At 41.4% G+C, this 23843-nt stretch overlaps 1 protein-coding gene across 7 annotated transcripts in view; it reads right to left on the bottom strand.

The window, feature by feature from the left end:
* Nucleotides 1-11756: 11756 nt before the first annotated feature.
* The window catches only part of epb41a (erythrocyte membrane protein band 4.1a), a 92991-nt gene continuing 80904 nt past the window's right edge, over nucleotides 11757-23843 (bottom strand). For 5 of the 7 annotated variants that reach the window (XM_072370811.1, XM_072370814.1, XM_072370815.1 and 2 more), the window contains 4 exons: nucleotides 19127-19243; nucleotides 17740-17820; nucleotides 16840-16942; nucleotides 11757-12897 (listed from right to left, as the gene is read on the bottom strand). In XM_072370811.1, coding sequence (XP_072226912.1) covers nucleotides 16844-16942; nucleotides 17740-17820; nucleotides 19127-19243 — 297 coding nt within the window. In that variant the 3' untranslated portion in view covers nucleotides 11757-12897; nucleotides 16840-16843. The remainder of the gene's footprint in view (nucleotides 12898-16839; nucleotides 16943-17739; nucleotides 17821-19126; nucleotides 19244-23843) is intronic. The other 2 variants (XM_072370813.1, XM_072370816.1) reach the window with 1 other exon arrangement.

Here is a 23843-nt window from a genome sequence, read left to right as displayed (position 1 = left end):
TGCCTCCCATTCTACTTTTAGAAACTCTGGGAACAACAAGTAAACCTGCAGTTTGGGAGCGAAGTGCTCTGTTAGGAAAATATCTTACAATGAGATCTTTAAGATATGATGGAGCTCGGTCATTAAGAGCTTTACATGTGAGGAGAAGAATCTTAAATTCTATTCTGAATTTAACAGGAAGCCAACGTGGCACGATGTTATGCAAAGCGCTGCAACATTTTTGTTATAAAATACATAAAACACATCTACACATTAGTCCGTGCACAGGTTTGTAATAAACAAAACGCAGGACCTTTCCCAGTACATGAAAGTTACAGAACCAAACAGACCCTGACTTTGTTTTGCGCAGCTTGGCGCACAGTTGTACAGGAGGAGGAGAGCTTATCATTTCTGCACCTTTTCCATATCCTCTGTTTCAAGTGTAATTCTTATGCAAATGTTCAAAGCACCACAACATTTTTTTTACAAAATATGTAAAAAACTAATCTATGCAGGCGCCTCTACACAAATAAACACATGAAAGTTACAGAACCAGACAGACAAGTTTATTCCTGGGGCTCCTGCTCAAGGTAAGGGTGATTGTTTCCACATTGTGTCACGAAGTAATTGGCCAGTTCCCTATACTCAGCCTTTTCTCCATCACTGACACAACAACTGCAGCATCATGTGAGTATTTCTCAAACTGTGGTCTGTTTCAGCTCACTTAATAATCCAGGTGTTGTTTGGAGCTTCTTTCTAAAGCATTTTGGCAGACACTTTTATCCAAAGCGACTTCCATACATATCCCAGGTAGGCAGGTAGCATCTTGCCTAAGGATCTTTCATGCAGGGGGTGTCAGGATTTGAACCCATATCACCCACATGAAACGTGGCAATCTTACAACTACACTATCCAGTCCCACTATCTGGCATAACTAGTGCAGTCTGAAGTGTATTAAAAGCACTGGAGAAATCAAAGAACATTTTCCTCCCTGTGCTGCCTGCTTTGTCTGGGTGAGAGTGAGTTTACTGAAGCAGGTAGATTATGGCATCTTCAGCACCAAGGACCAGGACAATATGTCAGAGCCGCCATATCCAGATTATCACAAAGATTAGCTAACAATATGTGTTCTGAAGTGGAGCTATCATTTGTCACCTCCACTACATTGATAACATCAAGCCATATGCTTGGACTGAGCGACTTATCGAATCACAGATCCACCTTACCAGTATATACGCCAAGTACATCAGATCACCCAAAAAGAGGCAAGATGATCACAACTGAAGGGGTTATATTAGATGTTCAGAAAAGCTACAAAAACCTTTGGGAGTGATGTTGCAAATTTATGTGAGCCCAGTGGATCTCTGTTTCTGGACCTCCACGACAGGTCCGGTTATGTCTCCTCTTCCCCACCGTCAGATAAGTTGGTGGAGCTAACGGAGGATGAGGAAGCCCCCGGGAGGTACTAATTATCTTATTTCCATTTCCATTTTTTTTTTTACATATCATTGAGGGCCTTAAGATCTGTTAAAAGCATTGATAACAAGGTAAAATTGTGTTACAAATGAAAGACTCAGTGACAGAGCAAGCTACACTGACTTCAGCTTCAGACGTATTTCGTTTCTCCCTGTTTGACTTTTTCCAAAGGAGTAATGATGTGGGCTTCTTACATAACAAGACAGATGTTGGATGTGGATGGAGTTACATATTTTTTACCTTTGCAAAGGTCACAGTGAGAGGCAACACAAATGTCATTGTTGAAATTTTACCATGTTTACAGAGTCTCTGCACATTCTTTGTGGTCTGCTGGCAGTTGCACAGGATGAAACATATGGCACATACTGTATCCTGCCATGACTCACAGTTGCTATTTTCAGTAGTACTCTACAGTGTAGTTCTTACAACCTGTTCATTTCTGCTCCTCTGTCTGAATTGAGAACGGTGGAGGGGATTCTTAAATGGTCTTTATTGTCTGAATGACAGAACTGGTGTCTGAGCTCAGTGCTGCAGTGTTATTCTGTCATGTGACAAAGCCTACCTAAAAGAACAGACACTGTTACAGCTAAGTAGACAAAACCTACTGCTTTACTTAGCCCATATGTGAGGTCTAAATTCAGCCCCAAGAGAGATGTTCAAAATTGGGCTGTGTTTAGCCTGTGTGTGGTGGTCCATCTTAACAGTAGATTGGCAGTATAAGATGATATTTAACAGACATATTTAATATCTTTGACAAAATATTCAAAGGTATATATATACATTATACAATGGTGTTGCAGCTTTTTTTTTTTTAAGTTTTATATTTATGAGACAGTTCACATAGTGCTACCTACTGGTCAGTGCTTGTAACTACATTTGGTGCCATCTGATCTAATTTATGCAAACTTTAATGTTTGCAGTGCATACTGACAAAAAGATAACTAAGGTGCTTTAATTTTTAAAATGAATTTGTGTTGTGGTCACTCATCTGCATGTGAACATTACTCAACTGACCAAAAGAACATTTGAAAGACAACAAGTTAATTAGGCCCGAGCACAGCCTCTACAGCGCCATCTATTGTGGGACTTGTTGAATATGCATAACCCTTTTGTGATGTAACCTTATCAAAACTGTGCATTTTCTCAAATCATATCCAAGGTGAAGTTGAGGTTTCACCAAGATGCAGGAAGTCCTTATATCTCAAGCATACAACCTCCAAGATTCACCATGACTTTGCATGATAAAGATTATGCCCTGAGTAAAAGTCAATGTAAATATTTTGAGAATGTGCCAAAATGGCTCAAGAGTGCCCTTTACAATATGATAAAATTCAGCTCCGCCTCCTACTTTAACCAACAGGTGTGAAAATCGGCACTTACATGTAACATGGCAAGATGTAAAAAAAGTCTCTTAGACCCATTGGTTAATTAAACAGGAAGTCAGCCATTTTGATTTGAAGTCTGAGTTTTGGTGCAATTTCAACCTTTTTTTCAGGCCTCATGTTTTATTGAACAGATTTTAACATATCACCCTGAAACTTGGTCAGTGTAAGCAGATAGCCCTTGTCATTAAAAGTTATTAAAAACTTTATTTTTCATCAAAAAGTGTGGGCATTTCATCCCAAGTTCAAGTTTGACCTATTACTATGATCTTTTAAGCCACTTCATTCAAAGGTTGTTAGACAACACACAAGACAACATTGATAATGCTTATCCCTGATATGAAGTGTATTCCCTATACATGGGAGTGTGCACTCTCCCAGCAGAGTTGAATTAACATAATTATGCCTAGATTTCACCTTCATAAAAAAATTGTTCATGTAGATCTGTAGTGTAAATAATAACATACTTTTAAGTGCTGTTACTGGTACAAAACTAACTTAGAGGAAAAATAATTATCATATTAGCGTAAGCCTAATAAATTGCTTTTATAGCTCTTTTAAGGTACCAGAATATATATTGGAAGTTTTCTTAACTATTTTTTTTACTAGTTTTCTTTCTTTAATAAAGTTGGAGGTGCCTCGATTCCCCTCCAACTTTATTAAGGAAAGAAGACACTTCACCAAGGTTATTCAGCATGATCTGAATGTATATATATAAGTATATATGTATGAACAATGTATATATGTTTGTATATATATATAAGTATATATGTATGAACAATGTATATATGTATGTATATATATAAGTATATATGTATGAACAATGTATATATGTATGTATATATATAAGTATATATGTATGAACAATGTATATATGTATGTATATATGTATAAGTTATATATAGAAGAGAAACAAATTATTCTAAATGTAATGCACAAGGCTTAATTGATGTAATATTTATTTATATTTATTAAGGGTTTAAAAATGGTAAATGGACTGTACTTGTACAGCACTTTTCTGGGCTAGCTGACCATTCAAAGAACTTCTAACACTACATGCCACATTCACCCATATTCATACAGCACATCTTAAGTCTGAACATAACTATGTGCTTTCTAAGCATTCATACACCGAAGATGTGCATCAGTAGGCAACGTGGGGTTCAGTGTCTTGCCCAAGGCTGTAGCCTGGGGGAGCCAGAGTTGAACCACTGACCTTCCGATTGGTGGGTGACTGCTCTTCCTCCTGAGCTACAGCAAGGAATATGTTAACGAAAACATAAACAAACATTCCTCTCAATAGCACTATTTAGTTGACGCAAGATTTACTTAGGCTTGTTCTGTGAATATGACCCTTGGTAGTATTTTTTATGGAAGCAAATCTGTACCATAATTCAAATTAAAATGCATTAACAGAAATGCTTTTTAATTTTCAGAATATAGCTGCATTATTTGACTCATAAATAAAATTAATAATAGATCATCCAAACTGCATTTTCATTTTCTTCTTCAAGACTGTTCATTTTGTAACTTAATTAAAATTATAAAGAAAAGGACATTGCTTTTTTCGTTTTCATGCCCGCCCCCGCGAAATTTTTTCCATTCAATTTGAATTCACAATCCCAAGTGGCGCAGGAGAGTGATGTCAGTGGCCACTTGTTGCGTTCACTCTTTCCAGTCCTTCAGGGAGGGTCTATATATTTTGTTTATATGACGTCGATTTGGGTTTTGACGAAAACCGGAAGTGATTTTGTTAGGAAAATAAAACAAGAAGAAACGGGGAAAAAACGGGAACTTGTTCGCCGTCATTAAAAGAAGCATACCAGCTACATAAAACTAAGGAATACGTTCATGTACCTTCTGAGATATTGCCCAACGTGGTAAGTTCCTTTTGAACATTGTAAACATTCGGGAAATGTGTTTTTCCTATGTGTTTGGCAGACAAGCATTAAGCTACTATCTAGCTACTTTCTATGAGTTCTGTACATTAGCGGCTAGTTAGCGGTATGCTAGCACTTGTTTATTGCACCAAACAGATTGTACTATGATGTGTTCAGAGTAAATTATTTGTGACTTATAATGTTGTAAAATGTGGGTTGAAGCAGACTCAATTTTGGCTGTGATATGCTCATATGTTTACTGTGAAATTTTAAGATGTATGGTTTAAAGGATGTGTTTATTGGAATGTTATAAAATTCTATGTTAAATATTGTAAATTTATTTGTTTACAGTTTAACCAGCTTGACCGTGTGTTTCACAAGGCAATAAACAACAACAACAACAACAAAGACTGGTTCATGTTATTCGTAACACCACTCTTCTTCTGGGTTGGTTGGGCTCACCTCAATCAATCAATGTACTTTATTAATCCCACAAGGGGAAATTCTCTTGATGCAGCAGTAAACAGTAAGCACACATAATCAAGTTATATTATAGACAACAAAAATAGAGGATAAGCCAAAGAGATATATTCATAGTATAAAAATATTTAAGAATAAATTAATATTTACAGAATAAAGTATATATGAAACTGTTTTTTTTGTGCAAATCAATATTGAACCAAAATGGATTGGTGCAAACGGAGTAATGAATGTGCAAACTGTTTCATCTGTAGCCCAAAGGAGAACTGTTGAAAAGTCTAATGGTGAACAGTAAGAAAGACTTCTTAAACCATTGTTTGTGACAGCAGAGCTGAATCAGACTGTTGGAGAATGAGCTCCACTGTCCCTGCAGTGTTTTATGGAGGTGGGAAGGATCGTCAGTGATGGAAAGCAGTTTGTTCAGTGATATCTTGCTGATCACTGACTAAATTGCCTCCAGTTTCAGTCCAATAACTGTGCCAGCCTTTCGTATGAGTTTGTTGATCCTGCTGGCACATCCCTGGCACATCCCTGGCACTGATGCTGCTCCCTCAGCAGACAACAGCAAAGTAGATGGCACTTGCCATCACAGACTGGTAGAAGATCTACAGTATCTTGCTGCACACATTGAAAGATCTGAGCTTCCACAGGAAATACAGTCTGCTCACCCCCTTCTTGTACACAGCGTTGGTGTTGGTAGTCCAGTCCAGTTTGTATTTCAAGTGCACACCTAAATATATATTTTCCTCAACTACTCCAGCCTCCTCGCCCATGATGTCAACAGGCTTGCTCTTGACTTGCTCTTGTCCTCCTGAAGTCGACCACCATCTCCTTGGTCTTGTCCAAATTCAGGAGCAGGTGATTCCGGTTGCACCAGTCCACAAAGTTGCCCACCAACTGCCTGTACTCCGATTCCTGCCCATCCTCAATACACAGTCATGTGCAGAATCATCAGAGAACTTCTGCAGGTGGCACGATTCCGATTGGGACTGGAAAATTAGAGGTGTACAGGGTGAACAGGAATGGAGACAGAACAGTCCCCTGTGGCGCTCCTGTGTTACCGAACACGACATCAGACAGACAGCTCCCAAGACTAACAAACTGCGGCCTATCTGACACATAATCAGCAACCCAGGAGACAGTGGATGAGCTGACATCAAAATATTTGGCTGAATGGTGTTGAAGGCACTGGAGAAATAAAAAAAACAAGATCCTCACAGTGTCTCCACCACTATCCAGGTGAGAGTGAGCACCCTGCAGTAGGTAGATAACAGCATCATCCACACCCACACAAGGCTGGTAGACAAACTGAAGAGGGTCCAGTGCAGGTTTCACCAACAGTCTCAGGTGGGATAGAACCAGTCTCTCCAGGACTTTCATCAACTGTAACATGATCGTGACTGGTCTGAAGTCGTTGAGGCCAGATGGGTTGGTTTTCTTTGGTACCGGTACTATGCACAATGTTTTCCATAGCATCCTAGCATAGTATCCTATCCTGCAATAGACTGAGATTGAAAATGTACTGCAGGATATCAGACAGCTGGGCTGCACAGGACTTAAGGACCCTTGGGCTGATGCTATCAGGTCCTGCTGCTTTGGCATGTTGGAGTCTCTCCAGCTGTCTTCTCACCTGGCCAGATGTCACAATCATGTTGGGGGGCGTGGCTGATCCTGAGGAGGTTGTTGGAGTTGGGGTAGTCCGGGGTACTCAGCAGGGGTGGTTGTGGGGAAAGCAGTGGCTGAGAAGGTGTGAAACAAGCTGCTCATGAAACCAACACACTGTAGGAAAGTTACAGTTGTCACGGTGAAAGCCAGGCTGACTCACAAATTGGACACAAGGGCAGATGCTGATTCAGAGAGATTAGAGTTAAGACAAGATTTATTAAAGATAGGTGCAGGAGCCGATGAGTGGGTCCAGGTGAACCGCTAAGTCTGAGAGGAGAGGGAGATTGTTAGTGTGAGTCGGATAGTAATTGTCCATGGGATGATGGGAGTTTTCCTTACTGAATCTGTGATGGTTTCCAGAGTGGAGGGTAGGGTGCTGGCTGTGGTGAAGAAGGTACTGAGTCAGTGGAGGGGTGAGCAGGCAGGTAGTGAGCAATCTACAGTGGAGAGCTAAATTAATTGAACTGAACTGAATTAAATCCTTTAGCTTGGAAATCCAGAGTGCAACGAGCAAAGACACTGGGAGCACAAGAGAATAAGGTAAGTACATAGAGAGTTTCATGAGGAAATCAGCTGGATTGTGAGAACAATCTGGCAAAGACTGGTTGCTCTTGTAGATCCTTAAGAAGGCGTTTTGATGAGCACAGATGGAAAGCAGGTGCGAGTGCAGGAGCTGAACCAGACTCTGACCCAGGTTTCCTGGAAAACTTACTCAACCCCACCTAAGACCCAGACACCAAACAAACACCACAGCCAAGCATGATTATGACAACGGTATGAAAAATTAACGTTAGTTTACCATTCATGCTCTTGGGCTTGATGTAGTAATTGATATACTGTCAAATAGAGTCAATGGGCTCTGAAGTCTGTAGGGATTTGTCGGAGATGCTGTAGTGTCACAAGATTCTATCAGCAGAATCAAACATGGTATGCCTCTAATGTAGCAAACAATTCAGTAAGATAATAACTTTGCCAATAACTAAAGTTTAAATAAATATATTTTCAAGGAAAAAAAAAATCACTGGAGTACAGCATAGAAAGTCTTCAAAAGAAGTTGCAACAAGGGGTCACTCGGTGTGACGTCTCCAACTGGGAATGATTCAGCTGACATTTTGAAGTAAATTGATCAAAATTATCCGGTTTCAACGCCCATTTGTCTGAGTTAGAGATTCTACATAGAGAGTTTCAGGCTTTAAAGGAGTCGTTGCAGTTCAGCCAGCAACAGGTACAGACGCTGGCTGCAGAGAACGCAACCCTCAGAGAGTCTGTGAAATCCCTCACCGAGGGAATGAGCTGAATTTCCAAAGAGAAAAAAAAAGAATTAAAGAAACGATTACTGATCTCCAGGCTCACAGTATGAGGGACAACCTGGTGAATCCCGGAGCAGGTGGATGAGGATCCTGAACTAACAATAAAAAACTTCATTCAAACACACCTTAAACGTCTGGGAGATACAGTGAAGAATATCACCTTTCACCAAGTTCACAGTGTGGGAGGGAATAGTCCTGATGCCCGCAGACCGAAGCCTATTGTGGCCAAGTTTGAACATTATAAACAGAAAGAACTGGTGAGGAGCCTCAGCAGGGAGCTGGGAGGAATAGACTACAGTGTCAATGACCAGTTTTCTAAAGAAATACTGGCAAGACGCTGGGTCCTGTTCCCCATCCAAAGAAAGTTCATGGAAGGAGGCTCCCGTGCTGTCATCCCAGTAGATAAATTATTCGTCAATGGGCAGCTCTACTGTGACCAGTACACCACTCCTTGGCTCTACTAATTCCAGGTGATGTGAATTTGCTCACTTCTGTAAATCACGTTACTATAGCTGGTACATAACCCTGATATATTTTACTTAATTCACAGTGAACTGTTAAGGCAAAGTAGAAAAATCACTGGCAGTCTCCAAGCACAGAATGTTATTGGATTCCACCTGCATATTGTTTTATTTGGGTTTGTTCTGGGCTTGTCATGATTATAGTTTTTGTTTTCATGTTTTAGGTGTCTGTTTAGTCATTAGTTTAACCATAGTTTCCTTATGTCATATCTGTTAGTTTTATGTGTTCATTAGTTTTTGTCATGTTTCCCCTCTGTCACTCTTGGTCATCAGCTTCACTCACTTCACCTGTGCTTCCCCCCTCAGCTGCACTCCATCACTAATCACCTCCCTTCAGTGTTTAGTTTCTAGGTTTCCCCTTGCACTTTGCCAGATCCTCACCTTCATTGATGTTCATTGAGGTTTAGTTGTAGCAGGTTTTGTTCATTGTTCATTATTCATAGCTATAGTCATAGTTTTAGTCCATAGTCCTAGTGATGTTTCATGCCATGTTTTGTTTAGTTAGTTTTTCATAGTCCACAGTTTAGATTTATTGTATTCCGGCTCAGCCACGCTTTATGTTGTTTTTTTGTGTTTGAAAGTTTTGCTTTGAATATCTGCACCCGGGTCCTAAATCTCCATGCCAAGCCACAGCACAGCAACCACAGCTAACCTGTTCTGACAGAAGGATCTGGCCTGAAATGGACGCGGCAGATATAACGGAGTTCTGGAAGTTGGTCTGTGCCCTTTTGACCTTGCGAGGGGCAAGAAACCAACCCTCTGTGACGGTTGACAGCGTCCAACGAACTCCTGGATTTTTTTTTATGATAAGCCTGTTCACACAATGATGACAGATATGTCACACATCTGGGAGGAGGCTGAGAGGATAAACCGTGCAGCCCTGGAGGAGATCATTGGGTTGGAGTCTGCACGGGTGGCTGCCGGGGGCGCCTCTTCCCTCAATCCAGCCATGTCACAGCCTGCCAGGTTACAGCTTCTAGTCCCTGCTCCAGAGGGGGCCCAGGGGGACCGCTCCCTCATCAGTGGAAGTCCGACCATCCGTCAGATTGGCTCCAGCTCCCACGTCGCCCGTGGTCTGGCTTCCCACCAGATCATCTCCGGCTCCAGGTCCCATGGCGTCTGGCCATCCACCAGCTCCACCTAGCTCGCCTCTTCTTGCTTCTGCTCTGGAGGGGGTCCAGCTGGGCTCGCCTTCTCCTGTTCCTGAGGTGGCTCTGCCGAGCGCGCTTCTTCATGCGACCCTGATTTGATTAATTATTTCAAAAGGGAATGGTCTGTATATATATATAAAATAATGACCTGGCAGGAATGTCAGCTTGTACTCTCTGGGAAGCAGGAAAAGCAGTAATGCAAGGCAAAAATAATAGAAAAACAAGGACAGTTAAAGAATATCAGAATTAGAAGTTGTCTACAGTGCCTCCCAAGAGGAACACATACTGAATAAATTAAGGAAAGCTAAACTTTAGTTAAATGAAATTATTGACAAAAAGCAGTTCCTGATTTTTTTTTTTTTTTTTTTTTTTTTTAAATTTAAAAAATTTAATTTAATTTTTTAAATGAAAAAAAAAAAGACTTCGCTTGGAGTACTTTGAGCTTGGCAATACATTTGGAAGATTCCTAGCCAATCAACCTTATAAAACCTTCACAAAATGATCCACCAGACAGTAACATAGAACAGTTTCTTAGTAATATCAACCTTCCGAAATGACAACCCCCTAACAGAGAGAGATAATGTTTCTCCACTGGCTCCCTGTTAAATTCAGAATAGAATTTAAGATTCTTCTCCTCACATATAAAGCTCTTAATGACCGAGCTCCATCATATCTTAAAGATCTCATTGTAAGATATTTTCCTAACAGAGCACTTTGCTCATAATTATAATCCAATTAATTATGATTACAATGAATTGAATTCCAATTGGCTTGAATTGGACTATATTATTTAAGTGCCTTGAGATGACAATTGTTGTAATCTGGCGCTATATAAATAAAATTGAATTGAATGGAATGTATAGCTTTAAGGCTTTTCTTGATATTGATCATCACAGGATGAATGCCAATGTGGTTAACCTTATGCCAACATTTAAACTTAATCTAAAGATATCTTTATAATGAGCAGACGTAAGTGTAATTACTAAATATTGTCACAGTCCCCACACTATATGTGGAAAATGCACTAACATCAATTTGAAATAGAAACCGTGAAATATAATTAAGATTAAGATCACAAGCTAAAGACAACATTTTAAGCATGATGCTCTTTACATGTCTTCCTGGTGAAGTCGAGGTTTACAATCTTAGAAAAATTAAAAATGCCTGTTCACTGAGACACTGCACAGAATGTAGTGTGGAACTACAAGCATCATGTTTGAATGTAGACAAAACAAAAGAGGTGCAAATACAGTCATGTGTCTGATTTGAATAGGCAGTGCATTCTAAAGTGGTTCTTTTTGGTATTATAAGTTTATTATTCTTATAATATCAATTTAATGTGGTTTTAGGGTTTTATCAGTGTATTGTAAACATTGTATATGCATTTTTAGAGCTGTGTCTGTGACTATTATCACAAAATGACCCATGAACAATACGAGAAAAAAGCAATAATAATTTGTTAGTGTTATCCTAAAAATGCTTAAAATATATACATATGCACATCATTACATGCATGTTCTGTGGTGAAGTTTTTCACTTTCTGTTATTATTAATCAACAAATTAAACAGCTGTCTGTCTGTCTGTCTCAGACAGGTTTACCTTCGTGTTGCTGTTGCAAACGGGCAACTTATCTCCCATGTCTCATCAATTAAATAGTTACTTGTTATGTTAAAATCAGAAATGATGGCCAAAACTATGAATACAATATCCAAGCTAAACTACTAGACTTCAGAACAGATGCCTCTTGTTTTCCATTTTTCTATATAATAATCTGGTGTAAATGCCACAGTAAAATGATTCATTGACCTTGATAATGCTTTTAAAATAGAGTATTATCAAAATCAGTAAACAACATTATTAGTGTACGTGTAAGACTCTGACACACTTTAATGACACAGCTAATTTCCAGGGGTTTCTGAGCTTTCAGCAATTTAATAACAATCAAGCAGGTAAACAAACATTGGAACTTCATCTCTATGGATGAGTTGCCCATTTAGTAGGAAGGCAGAAATGGGAAAATAGTTCAGGAACACTTGACAATGATGTCATGCTCAGTATAAATGATTAAAACTCTATTTGACAAACAGGGATGGCTTGAATCCAAAACTGTGAATTCATACACTATGCTGAGTCTAAACCTAAACCATAAAACACTGAAAAAGAAGACAGAGGTGGGAATGAATAAAGAATGAAGTTATTTAAGTACCCTGTGTCTCTGTGGTCCTGATCAAAGTCCTCTTTGAACGACACAAGTACTACAACAGCTAAAACAGTCAAAAGATGTGAAATCACTCCATAAATGTTTAAGTTGAACTTTAAATATGGTGAAAGAAGTAATACCCCACCCAAACCCTCTCCACAACCCGCCTTAATAGAATTAATCTATTTATACATAAATTGAAAAAATATTTTTTGACACAGAGGGAAAATAAAATACTTACTGTACAAGAAATGACACCAAACTCAAAATTAGAGAGGGATGCTCCAGTCCCAACATGTACAATCCCAAGAAAAATCTCCCACAATCCCTTAGTGTTTATCAATACGCAGTTAAAAAAATGTCTGCTTCCAAGATACTGATAACCAATTCTGATGGTAAGAAAAGTTGTAGAAAAATAAAGTACCGGTAATCTCAAGATTAAAAGACCAAATGCCCTTGATTGTTTTTCTTAAATTCTCCACGCAAATGGGAGAAGAGTAAATCCACAAAAGCTGCATCCTTTTACTACTTACAGATTTTTTTGATTCTATTCAAAACTCCAGCTGTTGCTCTGTTGGCAGTAAATGGAACAAGAGGGGCATTGTTGGGAATACTGGAAGGGTTCTTGGGAAATTTCTGGCGACTGTCTCCCTCAAGTCAAACTCCACATATGGAGGTGAAAACTTCATTCAATGTTGAAGCCCGTTCCCTCTGATAAGTTCTGGTGTTTCATGTCAAAGGCAGGACAGCTGGGTGTGACGACAGGGGCTGCTGAGGTAAAATAGTGTTACGGAGACACAAGTAATGAGGAGGAGATACGACGTCTGAGAGGGCTAAGATGTGTAGATTGATCTGTAGATTGAGAGAAAAAGACAGACAAAGAAGAAAAAGAGGAAGATAGATATTTATTATTATATATATCAGCTAGACCTCAGTCTTTAAGATTGCAACACTTGAATGAATAAGCAAAATCTGATACACTATTTGTACAGAGGAAAACTTCCAGAATATCAAGAGAAAAGAAAAACTAGGGGGGAATTTCACATACTGAAATTGTGTGAAAAAAACCACAGTGTTGACTAAAGAAAGGCTTGCTATTGAAATACTGTAGATGAAAATGATGTTTCGTATTTAACCATCAAAGCACCATGTGCTTTACCAACAAACTAATTCAAACAGCACAAAATCATGTCATTATTGCTATTCAGTATTAACAGTAATGTTTTGATTGATTAAATGTTTCCATTCACTTTTATTTTGGAGTTTTATGTATGAACGTCACTTCACATCGTCAGGAAGGGGAAGGGCTCAGGCCTGTTACCTTCCATCAGAGCTTTAAAGGCGCAGTGTGTAATGATTATGGTGATTTACTAACAGAAATGGAATATAATACATATAACTATGTTGTTAGTGCTATATAGTGACCCTATGAAACGAGTCGTTGTGTTTTTATTACTTTAGATTTCTCCTTTCTATTTACATATACCGCGGTCTGCTCTCCACAAAGGCTTACCTGGAAGGACACCACTTGCGTCGCCATATTGATTACAGTGGCCTAGAAGGGACAAAGGTTGGCGCAAGTGCGATTTGCCACTACTTTGCAGACGATCAGCTGATCTGATTAAACAAACATAACCGTTTTCTCCGTGTCCCTGTTGAAAACTGTTGATTCACTTGAGTGTATGCGCCAAAACTACTAAGTAGCTTTGTTAGCTGGACAGAAATTACTTGGCATCATGTTACGAAGATCAGCTGATTTAAATCAAAGAGTAACATGATACTAAGAGGCTTTGAAGATGTCAGCCAGATACAATGTGTTGCCTGCTATCAGACTGAATACAAACAGCCTTGAGCTTTACGTAGTTAATGTTAGCTTTTATTACCACAAATATGGGGTCCACAAAACACTGATATAATGCAGAACAACTGACAGTGACATTCACTGTAAGTTATCTTTTCACAGAATATCTACCCAAATGTAACATCTATTTATAATTTATATCTCTAAAAGTGACCTCAGAACTTGAGAAGGTGGTTTCACTCAAACGCACTCGTAAATGACAGAATCTGACTGTTCTGCCCTGAATATGTTATGTTAAAGAGAATCCAAGTTGATTGTTAAAATGAGTTTTATACACAAATGATTGTTAGGCTTTTATTTTGACACTGTCACTGTGGAGAAAAAACAGGAAATAGGAAGTAGAAAGCTCTGTAAACCGAAGACAAGCATGGTTTCATCTGAAGGTTGTCACATCTAATCCAAGCCAATTCATCACGTGTATCCTTCAGAAAGCAATGGCTGTGAGTTTTATGCAGTCTTTACATGTTTGATATTTATGATTATTGTGGACATTTTCTAAGTTTGTGTGACTATATTAGTGTGATCTGTTACTGCTTATAAGATAGCAATACCATCATACAGTTACATGCTACTCACCTGGTTGTTTGTTCTATTATTGTCCTCAAAGTCATTCATACTTACCTGTTGGTGATATAGTAGTTTATTAAGTCTATTTTTTGTATTTTCTTTTTTAGTTTCACTCCAATTCAATGTTGTCGTCTGAGAAGTGAATAAAGGAGCAAGCACGCTCACTTTCCTGGCTCATGAAAAGGAGTTTGGCTGGCTGTTTATCTATATTAAAGCTTTGGAAGTACAACATATAGAGAGAACAGTACACTGACGAACAGCGGAACTTCCACACTGCCCCTTTAATGTAAACCATTTCTGAAGAAAGTGATGTGTTAAACATTAACAGCTATATCAAAACAGCAAAATAAGTGAATAAAGTGAAAGAGACCTAGAGTGGAATAAAACATGAAACCAGAGGAAAAATATAAGAGTACACAAAGGCTTGGTTTCCTCTGCAGCGAAGGTCAACCATTTTTTTAAAAACAAGGATTGCATCTCAGTTTTGAAATATCAGCACTTTAAGCACAAGATACATTTCCGTTTCAAAATCCTACATATGTTTTGCTCGTTTGATGTTATCAGTTCCTATAAGAATTTAATGATTGCTATTTCTCCCACTTTCACGTGGGAACCACCACTCGTGGGGAGGGAATTTGAGGTCGGGTGCAATGTGAGCTGGGAGGCAGGGGAAGGCAATGTGGGTGTGCCAATGCAAACTGGCTCTATGGACATGGAATGTCACCTCGCTGGCGAGGAAAGAGGATGAGCTGGTGTGTCAGGTGAATCAGTACCAACTAGATATAGTTATACACATACAGTGTTGGCTCTGGAACCAAACTCCTGGAGAAGGGCTGGACTCTTTCATACGCTGGAGTTGCCCATGGAGAGAGGCGTCAGGCGGTGTGGGGATATTCACAAGCTCTTGGCTGAATGCGCCGGATTTTCTCGACCACTTTAGGTGATGAAAATAAAATCCATCTATCCATTTTCTATACCCACTTAACCCAATTTGGGGATGCAGAGGGGGCTGGAGCCTATTCCAGCTGCCATTGGTGGAATACACCCTGGACAGGTCACTAGTCCATTACAGGGACACACAGAGTATGTGTGTGTAACTAATGTCGGGGTTTATTAATTGGGACACTTTTTCATAGTGACAGACGAAGCACATTTACTCTTATATTTGGCAACAAGTGAATTCTCATGTCACAGGGTTAAAAAGATTTTTCTCTGTAGTTGTTTATAATTTGCTCCTTAAAACTAGAAATAACCTTAATAGGCTTTTCCTCATTTCCGTATCTTTGCAGTGTTTTGGCCTCATTTAAGCTGATACAATGTAGGCCTATAGACAATCCGTTTCAAGACCAAACAAGTTCTTTTACATTTTTAGGGAGAGGGGTTTGCAGAATGACTTCAAACACAATGTTACACAACTATCTGGTATGAGAACTTGCAAAGTTTGAAGCACAAACCTGATTCTAAAAAGCTGAGCTGTCATGCTACACTGCTGTGGCTTTGTGCTGATGTGACAGATTTTGGCTTTATAAAGGGGATACTTTACACCAGAAAAATTCAGTTAACATAACTTTTGAAGAATAACACTTGGTCATATGCAGTGTTGTCATTTATGCATGGTAGTGCTTTAAAATCTAATCTTCAAAATCAAACTGTTGAGAAAAAGAAAAATGAAAAGCCTTTCAAAAAAACAATCCGCCTGAACTAGTTCGCTCATCCACCTTCACATCACTGTAAATCTAGGGTTAGATTGTTGCATCTGTCCTGACATAACTGTCCAAATCAAATCTATTGCCTTCCATTGATTTAGAGATTCATTTGTAAGGTAAATATTTGACACGATCATTTCTGTCCTTATCCATTCATTTACTGGCCTTCGGGTGGCTGTATCAGGGAGAGAAGTAGAAGAATCTTTATCCGTCTCTTTCTTTTGTTGTCTTTTTGTCTTGCTGAGGCAGATGACCACCCTGATTTGAGTTTGCTCTGAGGTTTCTGAATAGGGAGGAAACCTCAGGATTTTTATAAAGTGATTTTAAATTGGTGTCTCTATCTGAAGTTAACAGGAAAAACAATTTTGTTATGAAGTGGCATCATATAAATAAAACTAAATTTAACGGAATCTAATGCAGTTTTGCTTCAAATCCATATCACTTTCTTTAACAGTGAGATAAGATACTGTCCTTAACAGAAGATTGTACTCACTGATGGCCCCTCTAAATGTTAAAGGTAACATTAAGGTAAAAAGCTATAATCTTCACAATATCTGTTTGAACTGCAAATGTTCACTGTCTCGGAGTCCGAGTTTCATCATACCATTAAAATGGATGGCAAACAGTGGTTGAAGATGGGTTTTCAGAATGATCACTCACCCTCTTACTCTGGGGTAATTTCTGTTTCCTGGTGCACAACCACTTTGGTAACAGACATATCTGGGTGCTGCTCTTTTGCTTCCTTAATAGCCTGAGCCAAAGCCTGAAGAGTGGATCATAGATATAATAGAAAGCATTGTAAGAAGAACATGAGAATGCCAAACAGATTTACGTATATAAAATCATCTTTACTGTCAGAGTTAGAGAAATTCATACACATTCATACGCCAGTGATACACTGGAAGGCAACGTGGGGTTCAGTGTCTTGCCCAAGGACGCTTCGACATGTAGCCCGGGGAAGCCAGAGTTGAACCACCAACCTTCCGATTGATGGGCAACTTCTCTTCCTCCTGAGCTACAGCCGCCCCAAGAGATACTAAGATAGGGGTATGAGGTATCATTGTGTGGTCACAGGTTACGAAGAAGTTTCCATGGATTGTTAATGCCGATATGTTTATCAGCATCAGTGCAAATATATATAATAAGAAGTGCTGTACAAGTCGTTGTCTGAATGGAAAACACTTTGTAAAGCACTCTGTGGAATCTTGACAAGGTTGAAAAGGTGCTCTGTAAATTTGGACCATTCAGCATTTAAAGCCTAGGGATTACATAATCAAGTCATGGCTACAATTTTCTTCATGTGAAAAGCTCCTGTTTGACTAACTTAGTACACTGTGAATGAACTTTTTTTTCTTATTTTCGCTCTATATTTTTCTTCTAAACAAAATAAGGCTGCAAATGATTGCAGCTTCTTATGTGGTACATCTACATTTTAAGCAGAAATCTGTGACAATATATAAACAGTTAAACCTGAGAAAAAGAAATCTGAGAAAAAACATCATCACATCATTTATTGTGAAAAATAAAGCAATTAAAAGAGTCTCTTCGTCCATTCCTCACCTTGTCATGATCAATTTCAGTGTCCCCAGTGATGACAATTCTCTTTTCTATGCGAGTCTCAGAGATCCCACCTTTCACCGTCTACAAAAGAGATATGACACAAACTAAGATACATGCCGAAAAAAAAATAATCATCTTCACTTTTGGATGAGAACAGAATCACCATTTTCAGGTAGCCACATGACATCATCAGCATAGCTGTGTCCTTCCCAAATACTGTGGGGTTAAAAGCGAGGTGGGTCCCAGGCACAGTTCACAGTATGATGTCGTGGAACATGGATGTATGCTCGACATGTAGTACTATTTCGGTAGTGCAACGTTTGACCGAGGGCATACACTTAAATCAAAACACTTAAAGTGGCAGCAGGTCATGCTGACAAATAGACTGCTGAGATACCTCCTCGTGTATCCTGTTTCTCAAGCATGTGTTATCACTAACAAACAATCATTGCTGCAAGGTAAAAATATTCAACAATGATTTACTCATAATATTGATATTTGTAATGTGATTTAGAAGCCAAAAAAATTGGATGAGGAAAAGAAATCTCTAACTAACACACTCAGTGATGTGACTGGGAGAGGAATTACTTCTACATGTGCATGTTTAATTAGTCCCATACTGGCCAAGGTACTCTGCACATGCCCCACAGTTCCTGCCAAAGACTTTTCCCTGAAAGTACAGAAGAAGCTGGTATGAAGGAGAAGAAGTAACAACAGAAGATAAGCACATGGGATAATGTGCGTCTCATTTGTGAGGAGAAAGTAAAGTGTACACATACAAAATGTACAGCACTGCTACAATGACCAATTTATTTGGTACCAGTTTGCTGTAAACTACTCTGGCTGTTGACTGTTTTTGTGATGGAGTGGGTTGCCCAGAAAAGTCCAATACCAACAAGACAAAAAGGGAGCATATCACCAGAGTTGTACAATTTCCCTCTAATGCTTGTATTCTGGTACCAGCATAGTAATCCAATGAAATTCAATGATATTGAATAAATTTTCTTTTTCTGGGATTAATTAAGAATGATTTAATTCAACTAGCCTAGTCAAGCTTTAACAGAAGCTTCTGTGAAAGGGGCCTCTCTGGCTATAGCCAAGTTTTGTTGGAGGAAGATGCATTTGGAAGCAGAAGCTGTTACCTGTTACTTTGTGTTTTGGAGAATAAAACTTCTTCTTTAGAACGTTCAGAGTAAGCCTTTTTTAAACATTGTCTTGGTCACTTCATGATATTACAATGTGATTTATGTTGTGGCCTATAATGTGAGTCACAAGTTGCATTTATTTACAACTGGGCAATCTCAGGAAGTTAAAGTAACAAGTGGCTGAAAACAGTATGTGGTGATATATTGCTGTATTAGGGGAGCAGTTTATTGGGTGCACAGACCTTTGTGATCTGGGTTGTAGTTGTGGTACTGATGGTCTCAGAGGTGATGGTCTGGGCACTCAGCAGCACTCCAGAGTCTCTCTCCGCCAGATTATCCACGGGCTGTGGGAAACATACCTTTTCAATGTTAGACAACAACATATTCAATTCCTTTAACTCTTTGAGCATTTTCTTATGCTGAAGATACACACAAATTAAATCAATTAAAACCACGGACAGATAAAATGAGCAACACTTCTCATCTTGATCCAATGTGTTACAGCCTGGCTCAAGGACTGTAACCAAGAACGGGAGAGGAGACGAGGTTGCAACAAAAGTAACAAATTTATTAATAAAAAGAAGGCAAAAGATCAGTATCAATAGTCAGTAGTGTAGGCATGTATGGATGTGCCTGTGTGTGTGTGTGCGAAACGAAAACGACACAAAAGAGCAAAGCCGTGGTGCGGCATCCCCCTCAGGCGGCGTGCATGGAAAAAAGGGGACCCAGGGGTCAGCCAGCATGAGAATAAATACACTCCACCGGGCCCAGGTGTAGCGCATTCATTTATGACAGTCCTGTCTCCGCTGAACCTGGAAGACACAGCAGAGACCAGCCAACAACCAGCCGGAAACACCCTGACATAGAGGCCGTCACAAATGCAATGTTCTGGATTGCAATTTTGACACCTACTTAAACGTATCTGCAGACCAATCACCCCCTACAGTATGGCACTAGCATTCCCCTCACGAGCAGCTTTCTGCAGAGGGACAGCACTGAGACCGGCAAAAACGGGAAGGGCTAAAAAGGACTGAAAAGTATGTCCAACAGTCTGAGGCGTTCCCCTGACCCCTAAACTCTCCAGATACCAATCTCATAGCATCTGTGGGAGGCAAGCCCAAGCTGTGGATTGTGGCTCTGTACACTTACACACTCATAATTAGGCAGGTTATCATGTAGGACCTGTGCACACATTCATGAGCCCAGTAGCATGCTCTCTAAGCAGTTGATGTGTTATCCTGTGGTTTCAGGTCATCTATCCACAGTTGTGTTGTATATGATTGCTGCTACTTGTGTTTGTTTTTTCTCTGCTTGTCTGCTTTCAGGTGCTCCTGGTGGCGCTAAGGCTGGATTCCCCTCAGAGGCCGTGGATTGTCTTCTGTTTTGTTTTTACAGGTGTAGCAGCTGGTTGTCTGGTTTTTGTTTCTATTTCTGTTCCATTCCTTCTTCTTTGCTCTTCCTCTTTCCCTGTCCGGTTCGGCTCTATTACATCTTATATATTGTAACAAAAATAAATAAATAAGCAGTTGATGGGCATCAAGGGGAGCTTTACATTTATAAAGCTTCCCTTGGCAAAGCAAATCTGTTTGGTATGAAACCATTCCATTGATCCTGCTTCTGCCCCACTCAGCCTGTCAGCCACACACACCTCATCAGTTAACTCCACTCACCTGTGCACACAGCTGCCTCTCATCACATGCAATCAGCCCAGCATATAGTCACCAGCTCCACACTCTATCCTTTGCCAGATTGTTCTTTGCCATGCAAGTCTTTCCAGCGTTCTCCTGCCAGCTTTACCGGTACCGACCTCGCCTCTCCCTGATTCCCTGCTTCGTCTGCCTCCTGGTAATTCGACCCAGCCTTCTGTCCCTGACCAAGAACTTTGCCTCTCCTCTCCTGATTCCTGTTTGCTGGTTTCTAAACCGTTTGTCTGTCTGCCAGAGTCTCAGTAAAGCCTTGAACTTTTTACCACTGTCTTCTGACTCCTTTGTACTGCAATTGGGTCCATACACCACCCGTTACAGTACAATCTGGCCAGACATGGACCCAGCAGGACCACCCTCACCACAGGATCGGTTTGAGAGGATTGAGCACGCGCTCATACAACAGCAGCAGAGAATGGAGGAGGCTGATGCATACGCCAGACGAGCTACAGAGGCCAACACCATTGCCTTTGTAGCCCTCTCCACCCAGTTGCAACAGCTGATGTCCACTCGCCCTCCTGCAGTTCCAGTCCCCACACTGGAGACTCCTGCTCCAGCTCTGCCACAGCCCAGAATGATCTCCGAGCCCAGAGTGGGAACCCCTGAGCGATATGATGGAAACCCTGAACTCTGCGGTTCATTCCTGACCTCCTGCTCCTTACTCTTCGGCCTGCAGCCATACACGTTCGCCACAGAGGATGCCAGGGTGGTATACGTAATTAGCAACCTGACCGGCAGAGCCCTCCTCTGGGGAACAGCAGAGTGGGAGAGGCGGACTTCCGCTTGTGCATCATTCCAGGCCTTCTCTGAGGAACTACGCAAGGTGTTCGGGTTGGGCGCTTCCGGATCTGATGCCGCCCGTGATCTGCTCTCCCTGCGCCAAGGGAACCAGTCAGTGGCTGACTTCTCCATCGACTTCCGGACCAGGGCCCGTCGAAGCGACTGGAACACTCTGCGCGATGCTTTTCTGCATGGTTTGGCAGACTACATCAAAGATGAACTGGTTTCCTATCCTCTACCTTCCACACTGGACAGTCTCATTGAACGTACTGTTCGGCTGGACCTCCGCATACAGGCCCGGAGAAGGGAGAGGAGACAGAACACTCCTGGTCATCTCGACCCAGCCTGCTGGCCAGGTTACTCATCTGCTTCTGGTTCCTCTTTACCCGTTATGGATATTGGTGTAGAGTCTGAGCCCATGCAGGTGGGCCGCACCAAGCTTACACCCGAAGAGCGAGAGCGCCGCCGTAAGAGGAATCTGTGTATGTACTGTGGACAAGCTGGACATTTTATCTCCCGCTGCCCGTTAAAAGACAGGGCTCACCAGTGAGTAAGGAAGTCCTGGTGAGTCACACGGCAGCAAAGTCTTCCTCCTCAAGCTTACGCCCTCTCTTCCAAGTCAAGCTCCTCCTTCCTGTTGGTGCACACACCCTGCCCACTTTTATAGACTCTGGTGCAGATGCCAACATTATGGCCGAAAGCTTAGCCATACAACTCGGACTTAAGAAGATTCCACTTGACACCCCAATTCCTGCCAAAGCCCTTGATGGCCATCTTCTGGAGACTGTCACTCACCAGACTTCTCCAGTCCACATGCTACTTTCCGGTAACCACCATGAGACCATCCAGTTCCACCTCATGTCATCTTCCAACATTCCACTGATCTTAGGCTACCCTTGGCTACGTCGACACAGCCCCCACATCGACTGGGCCACAGGGGGCATCCTCGGTTGGAAGAACTCCTGCCACCAGGTCTGCCTTAAAGTACCCCAGCAGACAACGCACTCCAGTTCCTGCCCTGACTTGTCCAGAGTTCCTGCCAAGTACCATGACTTCTGGGAGGTGTTCAGTAAAACTAAGGCGACTTCATTGCCCCCTCATCGGCCTTATGACTGTTCCATTGACCTGAGGCCTGGCACTTCACCTCCCAAGGGGCGTCTGTACTCCCTGTCTGGTCCTGAACAGGAGTCCATGGAGTCTTACATCAATGACTCCCTGGCTGCCGGTATTATCCGACCCTCATCGTCTCCTGCTGGGGCAGGATTTTTCTTTGTCGAGAAGAAGGACAAGGCCCTGCGCCCCTGCATTGATTACAGGGGACTTAATGACATCACTATAAAGAACCGGTACCCTCTTCCCCTCATCTCCTCAGCCTTTGAGTTACTTCAAGGAGCCATGATCTTCACCAAGCTCGACCTCCGTAATGCCTACCAACTTGTCTGCATCCGAGAGGGGGATGAATGGAAGACTGCTTTTAACACGCCCACTGGACATTATGAATATTTGGTGATGCCATTCGGCCTCACCAATGCCCCGGCAGTTTTCCAGGCCTTGGTCAACGACCTCCTCAGAGACGTGATCGACAAATATGTTTTCGTCTATTTGGACGACATCCTCATCTTTTCTGAGTCCCGCGAAGAACATATCCACCATGTCCAGACGGTCCTCCAACGCTTGCTGGAGAACTCCCTTTTCGTGAAGGCCGAAAAGTGGGAGTTTCACTCACAGACTGTGTCATTCCTGGGTTACATTGTGACTCAAGGTCACCTGGAGATGGATCCTGCCAAAGTGGACGCAGTTAGGTGCTGGCCAGTCCCTGAAACCCGTAAGAAGCTGCAGCAGTTCCTGGCCTTTTCCATTTTTTACAGGCGCTTCATCCAGAACTATAGCTCCATCGCTGCCCCTCTCACAGCCCTGACATCCTCCAAGACTTCCTTCCAATGGTCCCATTCTGCAGATACAGCCTTTCAGACCCTGAGGGACCACTTCAGTTCTGCACCCATCCTCCAAGTTCCTGACACCGAACGGCAGTTCATCGTAGAGGTGGATGCATCTGACATGGGTGTAGGGGCTGTGCTGTCCCAGCGAGCAGCCAGTGACCAGAAGATCCACCCATGTGCCTTTTTCTCTCGGCGTCTTTCCCCAGCCGAGAGAAATTATGACATTGGTAACCGGGAACTCCTTGCTGTTAAACTGGCCCTGGAGGAGTGGCGGCACTGGCTGGAGGGAACCAAGCAGCCCTTCCTGGTTTGGACGGACCACAAGAACCTGGAGTACATTCTAACCACAAAGAGACTCAATTCTCGACAGGCACGATGGGCCCTCTTCCTCACTAGGTTCAATTTCACCCTCTCCTACAGACCCGGCTCCAGCAACGTCAAACCTGACGCTCTGTCATGTCAGTTCCAGAGGGAGGACGATGGCACCAGTGCTCCTGACACCATCCTTCCGTCCCCGTGTGTTGTGGCATCCCTGA

Source organism: Leuresthes tenuis, unplaced genomic scaffold, assembly GCF_036924035.1.
Source record: "Leuresthes tenuis unplaced genomic scaffold, fLeuTen1.0.hap1 SCAF_18, whole genome shotgun sequence".
In the NCBI taxonomy this organism is placed as follows: Eukaryota; Metazoa; Chordata; class Actinopteri; order Atheriniformes; family Atherinopsidae; genus Leuresthes; species Leuresthes tenuis.
This window is presented reverse-complemented; position numbering and strand designations above follow the sequence as displayed.